Source organism: Brugia malayi (genome assembly GCF_000002995.4).
Source record: "Brugia malayi strain FR3 genome assembly, contig: Bm_v4_Chr3_scaffold_001, whole genome shotgun sequence".
Taxonomy (NCBI): Eukaryota; Metazoa; Nematoda; class Chromadorea; order Rhabditida; family Onchocercidae; genus Brugia; species Brugia malayi.
This window is the reverse complement of record NW_025062477.1, coordinates 3,632,339-3,654,607: the sequence shown is the minus strand read 5'-3', so window position 1 is coordinate 3,654,607 and position 22,269 is coordinate 3,632,339. Positions and strand designations below refer to the sequence as shown.

Here is a 22,269-nt window from a genome sequence, read left to right as displayed (position 1 = left end):
ACATTAAATGATGATTATTTGACTCATTCTTTCATTAGTATTTATTCCAGTGCATTGTAATGATAATGATTTAAAGACAACTTTAAATCCAATACTGTAGTGATCTTTAAACAAAGAAAATGTACACCCCGTATTTTATGTGATATGAAATTCTACCGCCTTGTCGTTGAGTTTGAGGTGGTTGTATTATTCTGCGATTCTGTCGATTAAACTGGTGTAAATGATGTTATAAGATTTATGACACCTTCTTTGCCTTCACCCTAAATGAGCAAAAACCAGTACATAAGTCAATTATTTCTTAAGTTTTTTTGCCTAAAATATAACTGACTTCTTTCTTTTAAAATTGAAGAGATTTTCGAATAGCAAAAATTTCGTGAAAATTTGTCTAATTACCTGTTGTCCAGAAAGTTGATACCAGTCATCGATTATCTCACCGCAGAATATACCATTTGGAAGTATTATATGTGCCCAAGCAATGCATTCATCAGCAGTGAATGCTTTCTTCAAAATAAATTGTTTGAAGAATAAATGAAAAAACTGAAAAAGTGGGAATAGATAATGCATCTGAAATACGAAGAATAAAAAAGAAATGCTAACTTCATCAAAAATTTGAAGATAAAATGATTCAACACCAAATGGCAAATAGGAGTTGATGATACGATTCCACTTCGGTGTTTTACCACCATTTGTATCCTTTGGTGTTTCAAAAACGGCATTCCCTACTCGCACACAGCAGTAAGGATCCATCCGCACCAAACCATAATTTTTTACAAGCTTCGCACTCACGACTGTTATCGAAAGACGACCACGTGTATTCGGAGGTACAAAGCTGTAGAATGCCTGCTAAAAAGATACTTCGAAATATCTGAAGCAAAAAGCCATTCTGCTCCTCTCAATAATATATTATTAAAAAAGTGCTGATAAGTGAATATAACTTATAAACAACAAATTTGTTACCTGTGCTTGCAAAAGAGATTGCTGAGTAACCAAATTAGGATCCGTAATATAGACAGGAACCACAGACTGCTGTTGTTGCCTTTGAACTGAAACTGGCGATGGAGTAGTTATACGCAAGAAATCATCTGGTAATTGACCCAAAAAAACCTATAATTTAACTTTCTTATTCCTTATATTTATCATATTTCCGAAATCGTGCTTATCTAGAACAATTTATAAATACATGGACAATACTATCATTTATGTTATAAAAAGCAACAAAAAGAAAATGAAACTTATCCGAGCAAAAATAATCGCTTGGAAAGTGGGAAGTGAAAATCTTGGAAAACTTTGAGAGAGAAAAAAAAAATTAACAAGTTACACTGTGTAACACACTATCGAAAAAAAAAGAAAGAGGAAAAGGAAGACTTTATGCAAATTTTCGTGGTCTTTTGTTAAATATACATATTTGTACATTCTTAAGCATTAGTCTATCATATAATGACCTTCTTTCGTCGCTCAGCCGCAGAAATCCGCATGGGATTTACTGACGACGAGTTGGATGCAGCAGATGAAGAAGCCATTTCCTGAATTACTGAAAACGCAGTTTTTAGATTAGAAAGCTTCGAACGAGCAATCCAGTTCCTAATACGGAAAAAAAAAATCTGACAATTCTGCACTGACCTCTTTAATCCACATTCTTTCCACACAGCAAATTACAAGCTGTGAAAACAAAAGCTCACAAAACAGAAGGCCAAAAAGGTTGTGCATCCAAATTCTTAAGCACAACTTCACGGACCTAGGAGAGATGCATTTCTACCCCACTTTTCAAAATTTTTAATAGTATTTAAAAGAAGGCATTACTTAGGGAATGTTCCGGTATTGCACCTACTTCCAGGAACGGCCCATTCACCCTTTGGGGTGAAAGTTGAATTACTGAAGAAGACGTTGAGATAATTAATGTATGGTAATAGTGGAAATAAGATGAGAAAGGAAAGACAAAACATTAAAAATATTGAGTTGAAACATAGTGGACATTTCCTTTACAAACGTTGAATCATTTCAGCATAATCATTTATTAACAAGCGGTGTAGAAAAAAAAAAAAAAAAAAAAAAAAACATGAAAGTTGAACCAAACCAATGGTAAGGATTTTTTCGTAATTTATATACCAAACAATTATACAATCATGAGCAAAGTGAAATGTAAAAAATAAGAATTCTAAATAAGTAACTGCGAAACACTCGTAACAAAGCAGATCAGATGCAGTCCTTCAAGAAAATACAGTTGAATTACGCCAGAAACACAAGTGAAGCCCAATCACGGAAGTAAATGCAAGATTCACTGAGGTTAGTGTTATGAGCACCTGTCTACAATTGAAAGGTGAAGTGAAGATAACTGTTTCGCGCATTTTGCAATCGCTGCGCACCTAAAAGATCTCAATAACACAATGACATTGAAGATTTTGCAAAACTTAACTTTGGAAATGAATCAAAACCAGCAAATCATACAGTATTAACTGGTAGTAAGCATGTTCTTTGTGCTCAGGTAGTGAAACAGAATTTGTGCCTCATAGAATATGGCAGTTCAGTGAATTCCATTTCGATGAAGCAGATTTTCTGCCTTATTTTATTGACTATTTTAAATTAATATTTCTCTACACTTCCCACTTCTTTTCTCCCTAGTTCAAACTATATATATGACACAGAGCTTGAACTGGATAATTGATTCTAAAATGTTTTGAGCTACGTAGCTAATTCAGACAAGTACTTTAACGAAACTCAGTAAGTACGGAACCATCTAATTATTATCAAATATGTGAATAAAACAAAAATACCGTGTTGCTTTATTTGTTGATTCGGATATTAAAACACCATTAATTTCATCAATCTTTGCATTCAATGCACCATCGAGAATCAAATCTGCAAGAAGTACCACAACCTCTTCCACTTTAACACGAAGTTCTTCGGCAAGAAACGACAAGTAAATTCGAGAGTATGGCACACAAAGGCCTATTAATACCTGCAACTTAGAAATGAATCCAGTTAGATTCGATGAATTGCTTAAACGCACTGTACATTGCAAAAATGTGAAAAGTAATGACAGAACCTGCGAACGAATGTTGGTGAGCAGCTCTTCAATATGCTCGCGAATGAATGGGTCAGCCATAATGGCATCACGATTTTCTTCAAGAATACTCTCAAACTGCATCAAGTTATTGTCTTGGTACGCACTCACAAGCTGATTCATTGCAACTATTTCAGGATCATTGCGGAACGGTTTTGCTTCTTGACTGTCAAATGGATTTATTCCAGATCTAAAAACAAAACAATCACTTATCAAAAATGTATTATAAGCGAATATATTTTTTTGGATGTGTAGCTAATAATGTTTTAAAAGTAGTAATCATAAATCCACTCTCGGAGACCTACTTGATTAGCATATTTGCAAGCACCAAATATTTCAAGCATGCAATTCTTCGCTCCGATCCACTTTCATCATAATTTTTAAAAGCTTCGAAGAAATCGGTATGGGCTTTTTCAAATTGCTTTTCTCGTAGATGCATTTTTCCACCACATTCTAGAAAAAAAAAATTAAGATGTAGTAGTTTTTAAGAAATATATGAATGTAAGTGAGAATACGATAAGAGAATAAAACAAACCGCGAATGACCCCCATAATAAGTGGATGTGGTATTGCACTTTTCACATGCAAACTTTGCTCGTAGAGTGCCTTCAGAGCTTTATTATTCTTCTGTTCCGTATACATCTGAATTTCAAGGGCGTAAATTTCAAGCAACTGGGTACCCTTTTTCTGATCTTCTTCGCCGAGTTCATTCTGAAATGACAATTGTTTTCACTCACGACCACTTTCTGGTTGCAATATTTCCGAAAATGATTCAAAACTACATTCAAAAATTGTAGTTTTGCGAGATATAGTAAAGCTTCAATAAAAGAAAAACATAATCACACTAGAAACCTCTCACCTTACAAGAATTTCTCAACTGTTTGATAATTTTCTCCAGCTTTCCAAATTCTTTTTGATCAAAATACAACTTTCCAAGCTTTGTGTTCGTCTTGAACCATAATCGTTCATTCTTAGCATCCTAAACAAATAATGTGAAACAGGGGTAAACAGTGAGATCATAAACAAAACACATAATTTAAAGATTCTCACTACTAATTGTTTACTAAAAGAACACTATCCACACAATGCAATACAGTGAAAATAATAGCCTACTACTTTAACTGAATCCCAAAGATAGAACAATGGAACCAGAAGACCTTTACCTTTAATGCATCCAATGTTGTTTCGTAAAATATTTGCAACAAATCCATTTGTTTTGATGTCGAAATGTAGTCCAAAATTGAATTTATTGACTTTTCTGAATAGTTCTTCGTAACGGCTGACTTAATGTAAGTAAGTAACTGTCGATAATACTTCAACATTTCATCATAACGATTCTACAATACACGAGTGTTTCAAACATAAAGTTCATTCTAAAAAAATCCCACAAATAATTTCTAGTCCTGAGAAGTTACTTGTAAGATGATGTTTCATCCTTATTTGCAGTGAAATATCAACATACACACTAGAAAAGATGAACTTACGGCAGCAAATGTTATCTTGACCATTTGTTTGAGAGCTTTGAAACCCCATTCTCCTTTTTCACTTTCTAGCTCCAATACATGTTTGAAAGTTTTCAAAGCACTATCAAATTCCTTCTCAGCTTTTAACGCTTTTGCGTTATAATACTGATTTTCCAAGTCGACATCCGGTTCACTGGCTGAATCATCTGAATATTCCTGCAACGAATTAACTTAAAATTGAGACTGAATTCTCTTTTCACTTATCTTCAATATATCTTCTTGTATTTTATTAACTGAATAAAATGAAGTTAAATTGTAAGATACATACCAAGCCATAATCTTGATCATCCATAAAATCATCGTCCATCGCTGACCTTTCACCTCTCACTCAAGCAGCTAATAACTGACACTTTGTTGGCCACCACATCATATCACTCCTTTCCATACCCACTGTGCAACAGTTATGTCTCACCCGTTTATTTTTATATTTTTTAAAAAAAAGGGTGTGGAATGGAAGAAGCGTCTATCATTCTCGTTTCTCTCTTAACTAGCTGCTGAATTGACTCAATTGCTATATCAATCACTAAAATGTAAGGTAACAATTTGGTGCAGAATATATAATTGACATTAGCAGGTGGCATTTAATAGATCTTTTCCATTTCCTATGTTCAATAAGTGAGAAAATCTATCTATGCTCAATGTTTGTTTATAACCGATTGCAACGCTTCTATTTTCCTTATTTTTTTTTTTCAAAAGAACTTTTTCATAGTTTCAGTAAGCTAATCAGAAAGGTATGCATTAATCCAAAAATACCAATCAAAAAGCAATAACTCTGTGACTGAATTAATGAATTAATTTAAAATTCAAGAAATTATAAGTTTCAACGAGTAAAGTTTTTCTTACTTCTTTGATATTATACAGGCAAATTTTTGATAAAAAAATATGTTCGAATCATTAATGGCAATTTTTGGAATGATAATTATTTACCATGTGAATTATATGGAAAGTCGTCATAGTATTGCATATGTACTTGTACCATTGTCATCTGAAATTGCAGTGCGCATGGTTTGTTCATTTTAATTTCTAATTAATATTTGGATAAATTATTTAATGAATTAATGGCTATAATCTCTAGTACTAAACAATGAAATTGAAATTGTTTTCTTCTTTTATTCTCTAACATTTAATAAGTAAAGTAAACACGTTAAAATACCACGTTAAAAAACACGTACGATAGCATAGAATATGCACAATATTTTAAATGTTTTAAATCATTTTGACAATCCAAAATGCAAAAAAAAAAAGGAAGAAAGTTTTGAAAAAAAACAAAAATTTTCAAATATCGATTGCAGGGTTTAAAATCAAATGGTAGTGAAATATTCATTCCATGCTCGAATTGTTTTTTCAAATTTAATCGACTTCGAAATACACTCATACAATATTATAATCGACCATCATTTGGTGAAACATTACAACCTTGCAGTTGTTTTGATTATGTGAAAAAATTTTTCACAAAGACTAAACAATTATCTCTGATAACAATATCACATAATATTATCAAAATTGATATTGGCATATATTATGGGGTATTTTTTTGATCTAAATATTCATTTGTAAAATTATAATTGATCAAATATTATGATAAAGATGACTTTTCTAATTTTGATCATTTCATTCTTTTGATATAATTTAGAAATATCTTGCATAATTTATCTCAATTATTCAATATATTAATAGGAGTCAAATTTTTAAGGTAATGAAAACGGATCGATGTCGCTTAGATTCAATTAAATCAGCGCGTACAGTTAATGGATTACAATTAGCTTTGCTAATGAGATGTTCATGAGAGAAGGATGCAATTATTTCAATGTTTCCTTGTTAAAATAAGTTGAAATAGATAAATTGACGAATTCAGAGAATTAGTTTTACCCATCAATTCTGAGTCTTACCCATTCTCTGGGCTAAACTAAACATATTGAGCCATAGAAGTGAGCCAAATGTTAATCATTACTTTGCTAATATGATCCTATGAATGTTTATGACTTATTTATGCGTAATTTACGCAGCATTGTATTCTTACATTTATGCGTAATTTACGTACCATTTCATTGTTACATTTATACGTAATTTACGTAGCATTACATTCCTATATTTATACACAATTTACGTAGCATTGTATTTCTACATCTATGCGTAACTTACGTAAAATTGTATTCTTACATTTATGCATAATTTACGTAATTTATTTATACGTAATTTATGCATAGCTTTGCATTCTTTGCATCACTTATTTAAAAGTTTCCCAAAATTATTCTGTATTTACAATTTTCATAAAAAAAAAGAAAATATTTTATGAAACCAAAATGGTTTTATACAAAAAATATTTGTTGAGAGTTATGCGAGGAGTAAATTAAAAGAAATGCTTTTATCAAATTCACTGACAAAATATGACAAAATAACACTCGGATAGGAATATAAAAAAAATGCAAAGTAAAAAAATTCTTCGTTGAAATGATTTCAATTGAATTTTGCAAAAAAAAATTGCTTCAAAATTTTTAATTTTCATCAAAAATTTTATAATGGAATTTTGTGAAATTAATGTTTTACTAAATTATCATTTTCTCTCATAATAAACTTTTCTTTTTGAGAATTCCAAAAAGTTGATAAAATTTTATACCAAATGAAGATCATCAATTAGGAGACGATGCTCCAATGCAATTACTTGTGGCCATTCAACCGGAAATTGAACTTTTTTTCTTATGCTACTTTTTCGAGATGATGTATGTAAAATTGGTTTAATTGAAGTTATCCCAGCATTGTTTACTCCTCCATTATTGTCTGCTTTCAATTTCCCGAAGATATTCTCGAAGTTCTTTCCTTCTTCTATCATCAATTCTCGATTATTATCGCGTGATCTTTCTTTAGCTGTCATTTCCAATCGTTGACAATTCATTGTCGACAAAACTTCTGAGAGTTTTGATGCAGTCTTTTCAGAAATATTTTTGCCTTCATTAACTGAAATTTTATTTTCGTTTAATTCTGTACGAACAGTACTTTCTTGTACTTTCAATTGTGTTGGAATTTCTGATCGAACAGATAGCGAATCGCAATGATGTCGCAAGAGTTCAGTATCATTGAATATATTGTTACTGGAAGGTTGAAGATATTCCGGTTGTGATTCCGTATAATGACCATCTTTCAATTTCAATTTCGATTTCGATTTAAAATTGTCAGAAATTAGAGATAGACCAATATCATCATTTAAATTTCTATTATATTGATCATAGTTAGTACTGAGATGTTTCTTTGAAATGTTCAACAATGGCTGTTCGCTTATTTCAACTTCCATTTCACTAAAAAAAAGAGAAAAAAAGGAAATAACTAACATCTGTGCATGAAATGAAATGCAAATTTGAATTTGTTATTCAAATGGAAAATTTAGATAGCACTTCTCTTCATTTCAAATTTCTCAAAATACTTTGAAAATTTAAATTATTAAAATTTAATACCTTGAATTATAATAAAAAAAAAAACTTATCATACAAAAATTAAACAACAATAACAAGAAAGAGAGAGAGAGAGAAAAAAAATTCACAATTGTTTCAATGGATTTCCAAAGGCATCTTGTGTTTCATATAAATGATAAAGTTGCTCCGGTACATTTTTGTGATTCGGTTGCTTTTGAAATAAATCCGGTATATTTCTGTACGATTGTCGTTTTTGATTCAAAGAAGATGCAAATGAGTAAGGTAAATTTTTCGAGAACCTACGATCATTGCTTTGCTGCCAATCTAATTTAAAATCATTCGTAAATTCATTAGCAATTTTTGAAGGATTTATTGTCACAGGAATTTTGATCAAAGACGAATCTGTCACAAACTCTTTTTTAATTTGATTATAATCGTACTTCATAATTTCATCATTGAATTCATTGTAATATTTGCAATTGATAAATTTTCTTTTAGTGGAATATTCCATTGGAATAATTGATGAAGTATTTTGACCATTTCTTTCAGAATATATCATAGATTCTGGCCTAAAATATATTTCATTTTTTTTTTTTTTTTGTAATTTGTAAAATTTACTCAAAAATTTATAAGTAACATTCTAGGTAATATGAAAGAAGTAATGTTAATGTTGAAATTTACAAAAGTATCACCTTATATTTTCATTTAAATCATTTTTCTTCATAGCTCTTTCTTCATTATGATGACAATTAACATTTTGCGCATTTGTTAAAGGTGCATCCTTCGTACTTGAAATATTGCCATTAGAAATTTTAGCACTTGCATTATTCAAATTTGATTTGCAATTGTTTGATGTCATATTGAGCGATTTAAGTTTAATTTTCATTGGATTCTAAAATAAGATAGGATATGTAATATATTTAATTTGTTATAATATGCATACATTTATTGAATTTAAATTGATAAGTACTTATCATAGCATATAAATAATCTTAAAAATTGCTTTAAAAAGTAAACTTTAGAGAGCTTTCATGTATTCAAATCATCAAATTTACATTATAACAAATTTACTTCTCTATCATATTTGAAGAAAAAAAAAATCTTCCATCTATTTAGAGTAAAAAATCAGATAACCATTTCTTAGATACTACCAATTTATTTATTATTGGAAAAAAAAAAATGTAAATTAAAAGGAACTAATTTCAAAACAAACCGTTTCGAAAACGGTTTGTTTTGTTTCGAAAACATTTAAACGCACTTTTTTAGAGTCATTGAAATTATTGGCTGAAATTCTATCCTTATCAGTTAACTGATAATGCTGATTTGATAGAGATGAGGTAGCTTTGTCTTGTTGATTATCATCGCTTTCCTTAACAGTTGGCCAATGAATTGTAGCAGATGTTGGCGCTATATTCAATTGTTGAGTGCATAAAGAATTTGATGCATTACTGAGAACATATGGCCAAAACGTACTAGGCTCTTGTTGAATGCCACAATGAACAATGATACCATTATGTGGGCCATAACTGGTAATTCTTGTCTTCATATCAATGAATACATGGCCATGGATAACTTTTTTAACTGACATTCCTGAAATATTTTATTATCATTTCTAGTAAAATGTCAAAAATATGAAAATAAAATTTGGCTAAGAAAATAAATAAATCAACAAGAAGAATTAGATTTTAAAATTGTACAAATGAATTATAATAAATGTAATTAATTATTATATTTCAATAAATTTCATTTAATTTCTGAAAACATAGCATTTTATAGCTTTTACTCTTATCATCAGATCAATAATTACTAATTGTTTACATTTCCGCACAAAAAAAAAAAAAAAAAAAAATGAGATTGTCAAAAATTTCAATCATAAGATCACATTAAGCATAAGCAAATATAAAAAGTAAAACTTAAGGTAAGTAACAAAAATAATAATATATCGAAAATGATGAAATATTTGTTAGAGATGGCTAAAGCATTTTCATCATCAAATCGAGACAAGTTGCTGGGGCGCTGTTGTCTGCTTGTCTCACACGCACACGCACACGCACCTGCACACACCTGCACATACCTTGAATAAACATTACATCACAGAAACTAGTCGTTGTCATCAATACTGTTTCACCATCCATCCAGTTTTACTGAATCTTATCCTTTTTCTTTACGAGATCATCCAAATACTACAGTGAATTAAAGTAACGTGTAAAACACGTCTTTGACGTACGTATAAATAGTCAATCAAAATGATAAGTGTGACATATATGAATGTCACACTTATCATCTCGCATAAATTCAGAGAAATTTTTTTCTTTCGTACACATAAAAACAAAAACGACACAAAGAGAATGCAAAAAAACGAGAGAGAGAGAGAGAGAGAGAGTAGAATGAGAAAACCGAGAACTGATATGATAAATGGAAACATTTGATAACAGCAATAAAAAGTTAAATATTGATCAAATTGATGTCGAAGTTTGTATTTGGCAGATTATTGTGTTTATACATAAAGTAATAAAAAGAAAAAATATATATTTAATGGATTTTTGAAAATGATAATATTTAATTAATTAATTAACTAATTAATTAATCGTTAATGAAATTATGCATTAATTCATTTATTTCCAATTAAAATAGTAAATATCTAAAAGATTAGTGCTATAATATTTTCAATTTATTTTCATATCGAAGTAAACTTTTTATTTACTTTCATTCTTTATATACTACTATAATCCATTTTTTTTTTTTTTTGCATAATGTATATATATATACCATTTTTTGCTGTTTCTTTGGTCTTAAAACAATACTATAATTATTATTCATCAATCGATCAATCAATCAATCAATCAATCAATCAATCAAATCAGTTAATCATTCTTGTTCTTTTAATTTTGCATATTTTATTCGAAAAAAAAAAAAAGAATAAAAGAATAAAAAGTAGTGGGAGAAAATTTCAAAAAAGAGAAAAAAAAAAGCGGAAGTTATGAGAGGAAAATGATGAAAAAAAGAAAAAAACGAAATGAAATGAAAGGGAAAAGGCATAATGAAATAAAGAAAACGACGATTCGATTACAGAAATAAATGTCTGAGAATGAAATATAATTTCTTATGCATTTTGCAAATCAGTAATATGAATATTTTGAATAAACATACACACAGATGTTTGTAAGAAAGGAAAGAAGCGCTTAGTGTCATATTACTACAATATGCGCATTTTATTAGTGACACCAGCATTATTATCTTTGTATTTTTTAACACTTACTAATTTAACTGTAACATTATTTGCTCTTGATGAGCCTCAATGGTGGTAAGGATTTATTTTATTTAAAATTTTCAAAAAATTTTTTAATTACATAAAATTATAAAACTAAAAATTTATCATTGTATGTAAACAATCATTTAATTAATTAATTAATTACATTTTATTTAATCTTCAAAATGTAATTGTATTTATAGAATTGTGTAATTTTCAGGAAAGTTTATTGGATTCATTCATCACTTCTTGAGGTTTTCTTTTTTTTTTTGTTGTTATCAATTAATCATAAATTTTGCAATTTAAAATCTATGTGAAAAATAGGAAATTGAAATTCATTTAATATTTTTCAATCATAATTTGAAAGTGTAAAAAATTGTAAAAATTTGTGCTTTTATTTTTTCTAATTTTTGCAAAATATTTTTTGTGGTTAATTTCGTTTGCAGAGAAACTAATTGTTTTAAAAAAAAAATATTATTCATTGCTCTACTTGCATATTTTTATATTCTAATATTTAAAAATAATTATTATCAGGGCTTAATTAGCAGAAAATTTGAAACTAAAATGATAAAGTACAAAGTATTATCGATAATATCTTAACCTTTAACCCTATGCAAATTAGTTGGAAATAAATTTTGGTGGTATAAAATATAAAAAGGAGAAAATTAATATAAATTGTAGGTGAAAGGATTATTGGACAAACCGTTATACCGTATTCTACAGAAGGATCCGGTTTTGATTGATGTCCTGAAAGAGGCACTACAGGATACGTTGCGTGAATGTTCACGGCAATCAGTTATTCATCATTGGAAATGTAATGTTGACGGAATACCTCGAAAGACACTTTTCTCTAACGTTGCATCATTTGGTAAGTGATATTGCTTAGATAAACCGGAATTATCTTCCGGTTTATACATTTGCGTAATTTTTTAAATTTATTAATAACAAATTCAACAATTTTCAATTAAAAATTATATAAAATAAGTTTTGTTTATAAATTATTATTTTTTTGTTTAATCCTGCAAATTAGTTAGGTATTATTTAAATTCTATTTTTTCCTAATTTTTATTTTGTAATAAATTTGAAACTAAATTTCAGCCAGTAAAGAATTTGCATATTTCCTAGCACTTTCCAGTGCTGCAGCTGTACGTGCTATAGCTCATGCTTGTGCTCGTGGACGCCTTCGATCATGTTCTTGCGATCCGGCAAAGATCGGTCCGGTACACGCAGATCAGCGTGATATGTGGATAAGATGTGGTGTTGATCGAGGATCGGATAATTTACGTTATGCTGTAAAATTGTCAAAGTATGACTTTTTAAAATAAAAAGTTTTTTAACCAATCATTCAAATCTTTTATTTAACTTTCCTTCTTTAAATTAAAATTAAAATTAAAATTAAACTTAGCTAAGGTTTATCAAAAATGATTAATTCATAAAATTGATCTCAGTGTATTATACTCGTTTCAATCGATTAGATCACAACCATTACTTACTTATAAAAGATTTATGATAAATGATAAGTATATCAGTTTGAATAATTTTTGTTATAAATGGAACAATTCTTTTGTTATCAGCTAAAATGAAGTTCAAATTATTTTTTTTTTGTCACTTTTTTTTTTTTTTTTTTTGTAAATAATTTGATGTGACAGTTTTTTATTTTGTAGAAGAAAATAATATTTCTTTTTTTTTTTGTAAAGTAATTAAATTGAGTCCTAAAATAATTTAACTTTTATTATTTTTACACTGTCAATTTTTTTGTTATTGCATTATCACAAATTTTAGATTTAAATTTAATTCTAATTTTATCAGATAAAATTTCGCATTTCTTTCTTAGCAGTATTAAGTTTACACTGAAAATTATTTTTTAAGAAATTTACTTCTAATCTTCTCACTTTTTTTTTTTTTTTTTGAGGAAAAAATAAATTCACTATTGCTCTAAATTTAATTTTGATGTTATGAATATGTATTTGAATTAAAAAAAAAAAATTGCAATAAAAGAAGAATTCCATTCTGCATAATTTAGAACGCTTCAAAAAATATGAATGAAAATAAAATTTCATGTGTATATTTCAATATTCATCCCTAATTTTTCCAAAAAATTTTTGATCCATTTAATTTTTTTTCCATAATTTATTTACAATTTAAATTGCATTTTTCCATTGAACTATTTCAATTCTTTCATTTTCTTTCTGTTTTCTCATTGATTATCAAAATTAAAACAAAAAAATAAATTAAAATAATTTAAATAAAATCATATTGTAACTAAAAAGTAAAACTTTTAATATTTAGAAATAATTTTTTTTTTCTTTTTAAATTTTTTTTTCAGACGTTTAATTGATCGTCAATTTGTTTGCTATTACTCTGATCGAGTAGCACAAATCTATTTGCACAACATTGCTGTTGGTAGATCGGTGAGTATCATTTGTTGAAATTTGTCACCTTAATATTTTAAAATATTGAAACTTCGCCAATTTATTTATCATTTTTGTCTCATTTTAGCCTTTCTAATACATTTCAAAATCAAAACATTCAAATTTAAATTCTTTTTTTTTCTTTTTTTTTTTTTTACAATAATTCAAATAGAACGGAAGTTGCAGCGTGTTACTTTAAAAATTAAATGTCACTGCGTTTCGGCATTCGGAAGCTGTCGACGACGTTATTGTGAGGCAAAAGTGGTACCATTCGAAATGATCGGTGATGCTATTATGGAATCATTGTTACGATCACGTCGTATTCGACGTTCCAACGCTTTACCAACCTCACGGGTAACATGTCTAAGACCACGAAACGAACGAAGCATGCGGCGCAAGTATCTTTTATGCGCTTTTAAAATATAATAATTAAATAATTAGGTAGTAAGAAGTAGAATCTTGATGACATAACACATGATTATATACTCATAATAGACTTACTTTACAAATTCAATTAATAATTAAACCGTAAAATTTATCTTTAATCTATTTGTCCTCTCGTATAATCATGACCTAGAAAATATTATCACCATTTTCAACATTATTATAATATCATTTAATAAACGATATTACTACACTAATCAATGATAAAAGACAATATATGAAAAAACAAATTTAACACACTAAAAATAAACAAACAAATTTTTAATTCTTTGATACAAATTCTTTCTGATAAGTAATAATAAAGAATTGTTGTTCTGTTTTACTTTTTATAATTTTGCTTGCATTTCATCAAAGAATTATTATAGAATGAAATTTGAGACATTTTTTGATATAAAATATTTGACATATATGACACATATGTTTCTTATCACACAATCTTATCACTACTTTCCTTCCTACATTCTTTCTTACATCCAATAAAAATTACAGCAACAATTAATCAGCTTGTATGTGATAAAGCAAATGATAAGGTAAATATTTTTCACTCAACGGCAATCACTTGCAAAATATAATCAATTTTTTATTTACAGAGTGGTACCATTGTGGTTTATTGATACTCGGAATTGGACAATGCGTAATGGAAAATCTCGTCGACGATTAAAATCTTAATTTTAATAATGTGAAATACTGAAAAAGATTTAACAGTAATTGTTTCCAATCAAAAATATGAAATTAATTGCAAACATTTGAATATATATATATTTTTTTATTTTGTTGATTAATTATTTGTGTGAATCTTTCAAATTAAAAAAATCTGAAATCTTTCTTTCACAATGTTTAAAATCAGTTATAAAAATTTGATAAACAATTATTTTCACTATCAGATTATTTACCGTGTAAGAAATTAAACAAAGTTAATTCTAAAAAAATTATTACGGTACAATTATCTCTATCTTTTACATTTCAAAATTCAAGGTTAAAAAAAAATTGATGGAGTAATTAAAGTGTGAAAAAAAAAAATTGTTTTTGCTTAAAAATTTTGTCTGAAAAAATAAAAAAAATTTTTTTTTTTTTTTAATATCATTCAAATTTAAAGCAGTTAAGCACCACAACGAATACAACAAACCTAATCGAATCGTTTTAAATGATAATTCATTTTGACCTTGAAAAATGCACTAACTGTGTGGGAAATCAAATAAAAATTGATTCAGATTAATTTGTAGCATAAATTACATTTAAATTAAAAATATTTAATTTATTAACAAAATGATAATGAAAAAAAAAAAAAAAACAATAAATTAAGCTAAAATTATCAATTTAATGAGAAAACGTTTACAAATGCTGCAAAAAAGAAAGAGAGAGAGAGAATATTTTCAAATTATTAATGAGAATTATCTTTGATAATTTTTTGTTAATTAATAATTAAAAAAAATGCAACTATCAAATAATTAATAATAATATTAATAAAAATTATCAAATAAGGTAAAATAATAAGAATAAATGTTTGTAAATTAGTGAATAATTGAAAATTTTAAATTTAAATAATAAATATAAATGAATAAGAAGAAAATTTTTAGAATGATGATTCAATTTAAAAATGAATATTATACATGCCTTCCGGTCTTCTCAACAACTAAGATCGTAAATTTTAAATTAAAAATAAAAAAAAAAATTTTTTTTACAGAGAGAAGAGAGAGAGAGAGAGAGAAGAAGAAGAAAACACACACACACACAGGCACAGGCACACCAGGGTTTGATAGGTACGAAGGAATAGCACCGCCCATTAATTCATTCATTGCATAAAATTATTGAAGTGATACGGTAGGAAGAGGATCATTTTCGATAGACACATTAATAAAACTTGAATTTCAATCGTTTTTAATTTGAAATTTTACATCGAAAGTCACAAAAATTTGTGATAACTGAGCATTTTACCGCTGCAAAAATGATTTTAAAAGAGAATGAATGAATGAATGAAAAATTGATAAAAGAGATGTAATTGTTAGAAGGGAAGGTAAGATAAATTTGAGGGAGGAGGAAGGGAAGAGGAAGAAGGAAGGAAGAAGGAGGAGGAGGATACCTTGAAAAAGAATGAGGGAGGGAAGTTTTTGAATTTTGTGTATGTATGTATGTGTGTATTTGTTCACTGATTCATGATGCACCTGAATCGATGGTACTACTGTGTCACAGAGATACAACAAGATGGCTGTTTCAACCTAATTTTTTTGCCTTCAATTCCATCGTAATTTGCATAAATTTCCATACAAAAATTATTTGGGTGGTCTGTAAAAGTTTATTAATATATTGTTACTAAAATTATTTTATACTTAAATTCTACTTATTCTAATATTACTGTCATTTGGGTGGAAAAAAAAAAAGAAAGAAAAAGAAAAAAACGAAATCAGGGAAGTTGTAAAGAAAAAAATAGGAAGAGAGAGAGAGAGAGAGAGAGGGAAAAAAAGAAAAGAAGAAGAAGAAGTTATATTAAGTAATTAAAGTATTCTTTCTACGAAGAAACTTTTAAGAATTTTTGTGTGTGATTTAAGGGAGGGGGCACTAGTAATAGTGCGATCCCTTTCTTCGAGATTGTAAACTTTGCTCCATTACTACTCGCTGTGGCTATTGTTAAACCTGTCCAAACAAAAGAAACTACTCGTTTTATCACTTTGCTCTATTACAATTAAATCCATGAAATTATAGCCATCCATTGCTATTTTAATTTCACTTGTAAAATTTGCTGTTATTTACTGAGGTATATTTCTGCTGAAAAGAAAAAAATAAATTTTTTGCTTCATTCATAAAGCACATCTGGTTTGATTAATAGTAGTAATCCCTTCAAAGTATTTCATCAACTATTATTCTCTGATTTGATTTTTCTGATTTATTTACTTATTTTTTTTTTTTTCTTCTACCATAATCACTAAAGCATTTGCTTATCAATTTATATTTGTTAAAAATTACTCTGCTATTCGTTTATATATAATTAATATAATCTGTAAATTTCCATTAATTAATCACTGATTATTCATTCTATTTTTAACCCTAACTTTTTCTCTATTTTATTTATTTCATTGTTAAATTTAAAAAAAAAAAAAAAAAAAAAAAAAAGAAGGAAAAAATTGAATAAAACAACAGTACAGAAGTGGAACCAACCGCAAGGGAAAATGTGGTTTGTGAGGAAAAGAACTAATATCAATTTAAGTGAGTGAAAGGCATTTCTTCGCTTTTCTTTTCAATCATTTTTGCATTTCAAAGCAAATTTTGTTGATGCATCATTAGTTTTCGTCAACCAATTTCCTTCATATCACAAGTATCGTTAACTTCACATCCATAAAACCTTGAACTGTACTTAATTTCACATTTAAATCATTGATCATTTATGATATTAGCAATGATAATAGCAGTTAAATAAACAAATATAGATAACTGTATTCAATTGTAATTGATTAATAGATTAAACTGATATAATCATTTGAATTTTTAAAAAAAATGAGACTTACATTCAAATTAATCTGTTTGAAAATAAGTTTTATCTAATTACTTCACATTCTACTCTCTTCTCTTTTTGTATGAATTTAAGATAAGCTTTGAAAATTTTAAGATGATAATATAAAAAATCATTTTTATTTTATAGCATTATTAAAATGATATTTTGATCGGATCATATCATATAAATAATCAGTTCTATTAAGATAAAAAAAAAAAGAATTTTTATTAATTCTTACAAATTTTGATATTTTTAAAAAAATTTTTCGCAAAAAAAAAAAAAAAAAGAAAAGATAGAAATAGATTTGATTCATCAATGCAATAAGTTATCAATCATAATAATTTTAGTTGAAAATTATACGCCATTACTGTATGGTTATTTGTTATGTGTATTATTATTGCTAGAGAAGAAGGCTTACGGTGTTCCTACAACACCGCCCGAAAAATTGACTCAGGTAAAATTAAATCTTAAAAAATTGTAAAAATTTTGAGATTTTTTCATTTTCATCTTAAAATGAAACTTAAATCCATGTTAAAACTTTTATTTCATCATAAAACTGCTTCATTTTAAAATAAAACTTCAAAAACTTTATTTCAATTTTTTGTTAGCAGAATTTTTCCCATAACTCTGCATCATTAGTAGTTAGCTAGTTTATATGATAATTTATATAATTTTGGGAATCTTTATTGCTTCTTAAAATAAAACTTAATTCTGTGATTCTTTATTCTTTCTTGAAATAAAACTTACCTTCAACTTTTTGTTAGCAGAATTTTCCAAAGCATTGCATCATTAGTAATTGTTAATTTATGTGACATTTGTGTCACATAAATATCAGATACTGATAATCATAATGATTGCTTATGTTAGGGATGTTCACCAGAGCTACTCCATTTACGATCCCATCGACATTTTCATGTATTGTGTCGCAGTCAACCTGCGATAGCTGTCGCAGCTTACGAAGGAATGCAAGATGCAATGAGCCAATGCAAGGAACAGATGCGCTTTCAACCGTGGGATTGTTCCCAAGTTATTACCGTATTACAAGATCCACCTATTCTTCGTCTTGGTATAATTAAATTCATCTTAATTTCAGATTTAATTAAATTGAAAATTTACAAAATTTATTACTCTTTATTAAATTGATAATTGAAAAGTATTAATTGCGAGAATTTCTCATTATCATGATAATATATTTATTTGTTGAGGAACTCGAGAATCAGCATATCTATGGGCATTATCATCAGCTGGTGCAGCATGGGGTGTTGCAACTGCATGCTCGCAAGGTTGGCTACCTGATTGCTCATGCAGCGGACGTGATGAATTGAAACAAAACTGGGAATGGGGTGGTTGCTCATACGGTGTACAATTCGGAATAATAACATCCAGAAAATTGCTTACAAGAAGTGCTACTTCTCGATCACCATTAAGAAAACTGGAAAAGCATAATTTAAAAGCCGGAAGATTGGTATGAATTCTCTCATTTTCTAGATTTCTCTTAATTATTTTGAATTTATCGTTTTTTTTTGAAGAAATAATCGAAATCTTTTACTATCAAAGTATTCAAAAAAAATTCTTTTTTCATTATTACAATAATATATTTGTTTAGAAAATTAAAGTATAAGTATATATGAAATTTTTGTTCTTTTTATTTAAAAGTGCATTTCAATTTTGCATATATTTTAGTTTGAAATAAATGCTAGCCAATAAGTAAATTAAAGCAAAACGTTTTAATTCGTTGTTAATTAATAAATTTATTTAATGCCAAATTTTTAAAAGTATTTATTTAAATTTCAGGCGGTAAAAAAAACATTAATATCATCTTGTAAATGTCATGGTGTAAGTGGAAGTTGTGATCAAAAAACTTGCTGGAAAAAAACTGCTGCATTATCAACTATTGTACAACATATTACTAATAAAATGATTAAGGTTTTCATATATAAATTAATAAGTGATTTAAAAATATAACAAAATATAAATTAATAATTTATAAATTAAAAAACATATTACTAAAAATGATTAAGTTTTCATATATACATAATAATAAATTAATCTAATTTTTAATTTTACTCATTAACAGTTTTTTTTTTTCTTCAAAATAAACCTTGTTTTTTTTTTTTTTTTTTTTAAATTTCAAAATTATTATTTTAAGGCTAGAAGACTTCCGGATGTTAATTCACCAGCTAAAAATGCAGAATTAGTATATATGGAAGATAGTCCTGATCCATGTCGTTCAACTCGAATAACAAATAGGGTTTGTAGCTGGAGAAATGAGACAAGTAGCCAAGGTGATTGTGGCTTACTATGTTGTGGACGTGGCTTTAAGGTTCTTTTTTTTTAAATTTATTTTACGCTTACTTGCTAACACAATTAGTTCAAAAAATTAAACTATACTGATATGAAAATTGTAATTTTAAAATTAAATTTTCAATTTAATTTTCAGTTAATATATTTAAATATATACATTTGAGTATTACTACTATCATACATTGAATTTCTAGGTATCACATGAACTAATATCATATCAGTGTGACTGTCAATTTGTTTGGTGTTGTCACCTGAAATGCAATACGTGTCTCAGGCATCGATGGGTTTCCACTTGCAATTAAAATATATTTCCGGCGGTTACAATTTCATTTCCCTATTCATTTCATTTCTCATAATATTTCCAAAGATAATACGATAAAATTATAATTTGTAGGATTGAAAATGTTTCCTTCCATTATGTCATTTTCAAAATTTTAATTTAATCATTTAAAATTCAATCAATTAGTTTGTTCATAATATTTTGATGTGAAAAAAAAAAAGAAAAAGATTGCAACTTTTTTTGTATCTTGATAAGCACTTATCATTTGTATTATCTTAATACCTTCCCTTTTTTAAAAAAAGAAAAAAAAAAAACTATTTAGAATTATTGAAAGTTTAATTTGCTAACAATCTATTATCAATTATTAATGAATGGAATAAGTATTTACTTACTCATTTTTTACACAATTTAATAAAATTTGTAAATTGTATATAATTTACTAATAATATGAATAATTTAATTTGAACTCATTTCTCTCTTCCTTTTTCTATTTGTACATAATGTTAATCACATATATTTTCATCTTTACATTCTATTTTTTCTTTTGCATTCAAAACAAAAATATTTTTATGATAGTTTATAAGTTACTTTTTTTTTTTACTTTCACTTTAATACTTTTTTAAATCATTAATGATCGAAAAAGATTAATTAATTTCAATCATTTTTAATGACTGAAATTGTTTACTTATCTTTTTTTTTAGTTTCCAATATTTTTACCCTTTAGTGATAAAAAAAGAAAGTATAAAGATGAGAAAGAATTAAATATGTATTAAAATTAAAATCAATTAAAACAAATAAAACAACAAAATTTATTTCTAATTTTTTAATTTCTTTTCTCAATTATTTCATGTATTTACCCAACATTTATCATTTATCCTATCAAAATATGAATTCATGTATCTTATTCATTTCTAATATCTGTTAAAAGTGTTCATTTGAATTGAATTGAATTAAGCTTTAGAAATACATTTGATTTGATAATAATAATATTTACTCAAAAAACATTTTTAACGGAATAACCGGAAATCATAATCCATATAAGGAATTTAATTATTCAGCACATTTAAAAGGTGAACAATATTTGAAATGTAAGAGATAGAAAGAAGTCAAGAAGAAGAAAAAAAAGAAACGAAAAGAAAATTAGAGCTTTAAAAAGATGAAAATTTGAATACCCACAAGGAAATTCATTCTTCTTCTTTTTTTCTTTCTTCAAATTTATCTCTTCTTTTTTTTTTTTTTTTTTTTTAATAAAAAATTGAGCGAACATTTCATATTGCTACTATTTTTTTTTTTTATATTCTAACTTTTAAAATTCCACGAAAAAAAAAAAAAGAGGAATAGATGAAATAAATAGATGAATTGCTCATTTTAGCGGAAAAGAAGAAGCAAAAAAAAAATAGCAAACAGTTTTACAAAAATAAAAAAAGATTAAAAAGAAAATAATAAAATGATAGGACAGACAGGAAATCAAATAATTGCCTTTTTAGATGGATGAATAGATGAAATTGTCAGGTAAATGTCGTTCTACTACTGCTACTACTACTACTACTACTACTTATCCCTTTTCCTTGTATTTGTTAATGACCACCTGCTGGCCTCCCACTTCCTTCGCCATTTTCTGATATTTATTCCTTCTATCTCTGATGGACAAATATATGTTGTTTTTTAAAAAAAAAAAAAAAAAATAATTAAAAAAATTTTATTATCACTAAGAGAAGAAGAATCATTGAAATTTAAGCAAATTTGTTCAACTATTTTGTTAACAATATTTTCATTTGTAAACTTTTTTTTTTAATATTTTCAGAATATTTGAGATAAGATAATTTCAAACATATTATCATACTTCTATTTCATTGTACTTTAAATCCTTTCTTATCAATGTTTTTTATCAGTTGTATATCAGATAGATGGAAAAGTAGTAATCATCAAACATATCCCAAACATTTCAATGATATTAGTTAGAAAATTGAAATTGAAGAATTAATCAAATTAATTGACTTTTACCTTTTCTAACCAAACAAAAATTTTATATTTTTAAAAAATACCGTATGTATCTTTATGAAAATAAACTTTTAATGAGATATTTTTCAATTTTTTTTTCTT

At 27.1% G+C, this 22,269-nt stretch overlaps 5 protein-coding genes across 8 annotated transcripts; 2 read left to right on the top strand and 3 right to left on the bottom strand.

Annotated features, from left to right (window-relative positions):
• Window positions 1-206: 206 nt before the first annotated feature.
• Bma-tli-1 (C2 domain containing protein) lies at window positions 207-1,520 on the bottom strand (the record flags this gene model as incomplete). Of its 2 annotated transcripts, XM_001895855.2 has the most annotated exons (5): window positions 207-260; window positions 394-501; window positions 598-843; window positions 958-1,104; window positions 1,443-1,520. In XM_001895855.2, 5 exons carry the CDS (start codon window positions 1,518-1,520, stop codon window positions 207-209), a joined length of 633 nt encoding a protein of 210 aa, XP_001895890.1. The 2 variants fall into 2 exon arrangements, with proteins under 2 accessions (XP_001895890.1, XP_042935816.1); XM_043079882.1 differs by lacking the exons at window positions 958-1,104; window positions 1,443-1,520 and having other exon boundaries at window positions 598-747.
• A 770-nt stretch (window positions 1,521-2,290) lies between these two features.
• Window positions 2,291-4,890, bottom strand: Bma-csn-2 (COP9 signalosome complex subunit 2, putative; the record flags this gene model as incomplete). Its single annotated transcript, XM_001895854.2, has 9 exons — window positions 2,291-2,363; window positions 2,772-2,956; window positions 3,044-3,251; window positions 3,367-3,514; window positions 3,597-3,771; window positions 3,920-4,039; window positions 4,224-4,397; window positions 4,545-4,739; window positions 4,852-4,890. 9 exons carry the CDS (start codon window positions 4,888-4,890, stop codon window positions 2,291-2,293), a joined length of 1,317 nt encoding a protein of 438 aa, XP_001895889.1.
• Window positions 4,891-7,194: 2,304 nt separating this feature from the next.
• Bm7823 (Uncharacterized protein) lies at window positions 7,195-9,578 on the bottom strand (the record flags this gene model as incomplete). 2 transcript variants are annotated; one of them, XM_001895851.2, is made up of 4 exons in its annotated part: window positions 7,195-7,876; window positions 8,119-8,559; window positions 8,683-8,882; window positions 9,204-9,578. In XM_001895851.2, 4 exons carry the CDS (start codon window positions 9,576-9,578, stop codon window positions 7,195-7,197), a joined length of 1,698 nt encoding a protein of 565 aa, XP_001895886.2. The 2 variants fall into 2 exon arrangements, with proteins under 2 accessions (XP_001895886.2, XP_042935815.1); XM_043079881.1 differs by having other exon boundaries at window positions 8,431-8,559.
• A 1,615-nt stretch (window positions 9,579-11,193) lies between these two features.
• Window positions 11,194-14,764, top strand: Bm7824 (wnt family protein; the record flags this gene model as incomplete). The annotated part of the gene is made up of 7 exons (XM_001895850.1): window positions 11,194-11,294; window positions 11,461-11,494; window positions 11,922-12,108; window positions 12,339-12,546; window positions 13,567-13,651; window positions 13,838-14,049; window positions 14,686-14,764. The coding sequence occupies 7 exons, from the start codon at window positions 11,194-11,196 to the stop codon at window positions 14,762-14,764; spliced, it is 906 nt and encodes a 301-aa protein (XP_001895885.1).
• A 2,495-nt stretch (window positions 14,765-17,259) lies between these two features.
• On the top strand, window positions 17,260-20,188 carry Bma-lin-44 (wnt family protein; the record flags this gene model as incomplete). 2 transcript variants are annotated; one of them, XM_043079879.1, is made up of 7 exons in its annotated part: window positions 17,260-17,296; window positions 17,930-18,036; window positions 18,450-18,648; window positions 18,788-19,047; window positions 19,377-19,508; window positions 19,732-19,905; window positions 20,081-20,188. In XM_043079879.1, the coding sequence occupies 7 exons, from the start codon at window positions 17,260-17,262 to the stop codon at window positions 20,186-20,188; spliced, it is 1,017 nt and encodes a 338-aa protein (XP_042935813.1). The 2 variants fall into 2 exon arrangements, with proteins under 2 accessions (XP_042935813.1, XP_042935814.1); XM_043079880.1 differs by lacking the exons at window positions 17,260-17,296; window positions 17,930-18,036 and having other exon boundaries at window positions 18,546-18,648.
• Between the last annotated feature and the right edge of the window lie 2,081 nt (window positions 20,189-22,269).